The 1,691-nt window shown below is 52.5% G+C and overlaps 1 protein-coding gene across 1 annotated transcript; it reads left to right on the top strand.

The window, feature by feature from the left end:
• LOC128045231 (josephin-1-like) lies at positions 1–1,116 on the top strand. The gene has a single exon (XM_052637730.1). It carries the CDS (start codon positions 168–170, stop codon positions 774–776), a length of 609 nt encoding a protein of 202 aa, XP_052493690.1. The 5' UTR covers positions 1–167; the 3' UTR covers positions 777–1,116.
• Positions 1,117–1,691: the final 575 nt, after the last annotated feature.

Raw genomic sequence — 1,691 nt, 5'->3', positions numbered from 1 at the left:
TCCTTTTGAGTCCAACCTTTTCTTCTCCCCGTGACAAAGCATAAATCATGGACACCAGAAAGTAAGGTGGACCTCAGGAATTCTCAAAAGACTGAGAAGCTTACATTCCTCCTCGGGAGGGAAGGGTGGGGTGTTTTTAGCCCTCTCTGGAACCTAGAAGGAAAAACATGAGTTGCGTGCCATGGAAAGGAGACAAGATCAAATCTGAATCATTGGAGCTGCCCCAGGCAGCACCCCCACAAATCTACCATGAGAAACAGCGCAGGGAGCTCTGTGCTCTGCACGCCCTCAATAACGTCTTCCAGGACAGCAATGCCTTCACCCGGGAAACACTGCAAGAGATTTTCCAGAGGCTATCGCCAAACACCATGGTGACCCCCCACAAGAAGAGCATGCTGGGAAATGGGAACTACGATGTGAACGTCATTATGGCAGCACTTCAGACCAAAGGCTATGAAGCTGTTTGGTGGGACAAGCGCGGGGATGTTGGCGCCATTGCTCTCACAAACGTTATGGGCTTCATTATGAACCTGCCCTCCAGCCTGTGCTGGGGTCCCCTGAAGCTGCCACTCAAAAGGCAGCACTGGATCTGTGTTCGAGAGGTGGGAGGTGCCTACTACAACCTCGACTCCAAACTGAAGATGCCCGAATGGACTGGAGGCAAGAGTGAGCTCAGGAAATTTCTAAAACATCATTTGCGAGGAAAGAACTGTGAACTCCTGCTGGTGGTACCAGAAGAGGTGGAGGCCCATCAGAGTTGGAGGGCTGACGTGTGATGCAGCCCCAGCCAGCCTCCCGCCACCTCAGCCTCCTGAAATCCTCCGTGCTGTGCTGCGGCCTCTACCGTGGGTCTGCCCTTGCCACTTCCCCAAACATCTCATCGGGTTTTTTTCCCCTCTGATTTGACAGTGCAATAGGACAGACATGTGGACTGTTAGAAGGACCAACCAGCGTCACTTGCTCCTGGAAAAGGAAAGCAGGAGCTCTGTGTGCTTAGGGTGAGCTGTGGAGACCTTGGTTTTATTTTAGAGAGGAGAAAGGAAGGTGGGTCTCAGCTGCCTCTCCCGGTTTCCGTGAGGGCTTGGCAGAGGCTCTGCTGGAGTTCACTGCTGCTCTGACCCCCGGGGGACGCTGCCTCCCTGTCCCCTTCCCTGGCAGCTGGTGAGTCTGAACACAGTCCAGACAAAGCCCATGGGACTGGCTTGAAGGCCTCAGAGCAGAAAGGCCTCTCAGGAAACCATCTCCAGAGCTGCAGCAGCCGCACAGCATGCTATCTCCAGCCCTCAATGCCACCCTGACCCCGTTTTTAAGAGTGGTTTATGGCCATCCTTGAAGTCTGATAATGAAAAAGTTCTCTAATATTCAAAAAAAAAAAAAAAGAGTTATTGGACTGGGAATAGGTGGTAGGGTCTGAGACTGTAAGTACACCTGGCAAGTGAGGAGGAGATTCCAGAAAACGGGATGTAGAGAAAGTGGAGCCTTAAGGTCGGCATCCTAACTTATGCAGAATTGGTGTATGAGTCCTGAAGGAGGTGAGCGCGGACTGAAACTCCAAGAAACCCAGAGGAAGCTGGAAGCCTGGAAGAGCGGAGCAGAGAGCTGCACAGTGCTGGGAAGATAAAGCTAGCAATTCAGGTCCCACCAAGTCAGAGGACTTGGCGAACACCGTGAACCTGCCACTGAAACTCCAG

Source organism: Budorcas taxicolor, chromosome 3, assembly GCF_023091745.1.
Source record: "Budorcas taxicolor isolate Tak-1 chromosome 3, Takin1.1, whole genome shotgun sequence".
Lineage (NCBI taxonomy): Eukaryota > Metazoa > Chordata > Mammalia > Artiodactyla > Bovidae > Budorcas > Budorcas taxicolor.
The sequence above is the reverse complement of the archived record's forward strand: the minus strand, read 5'-3'. Positions and strand labels throughout refer to the sequence as shown.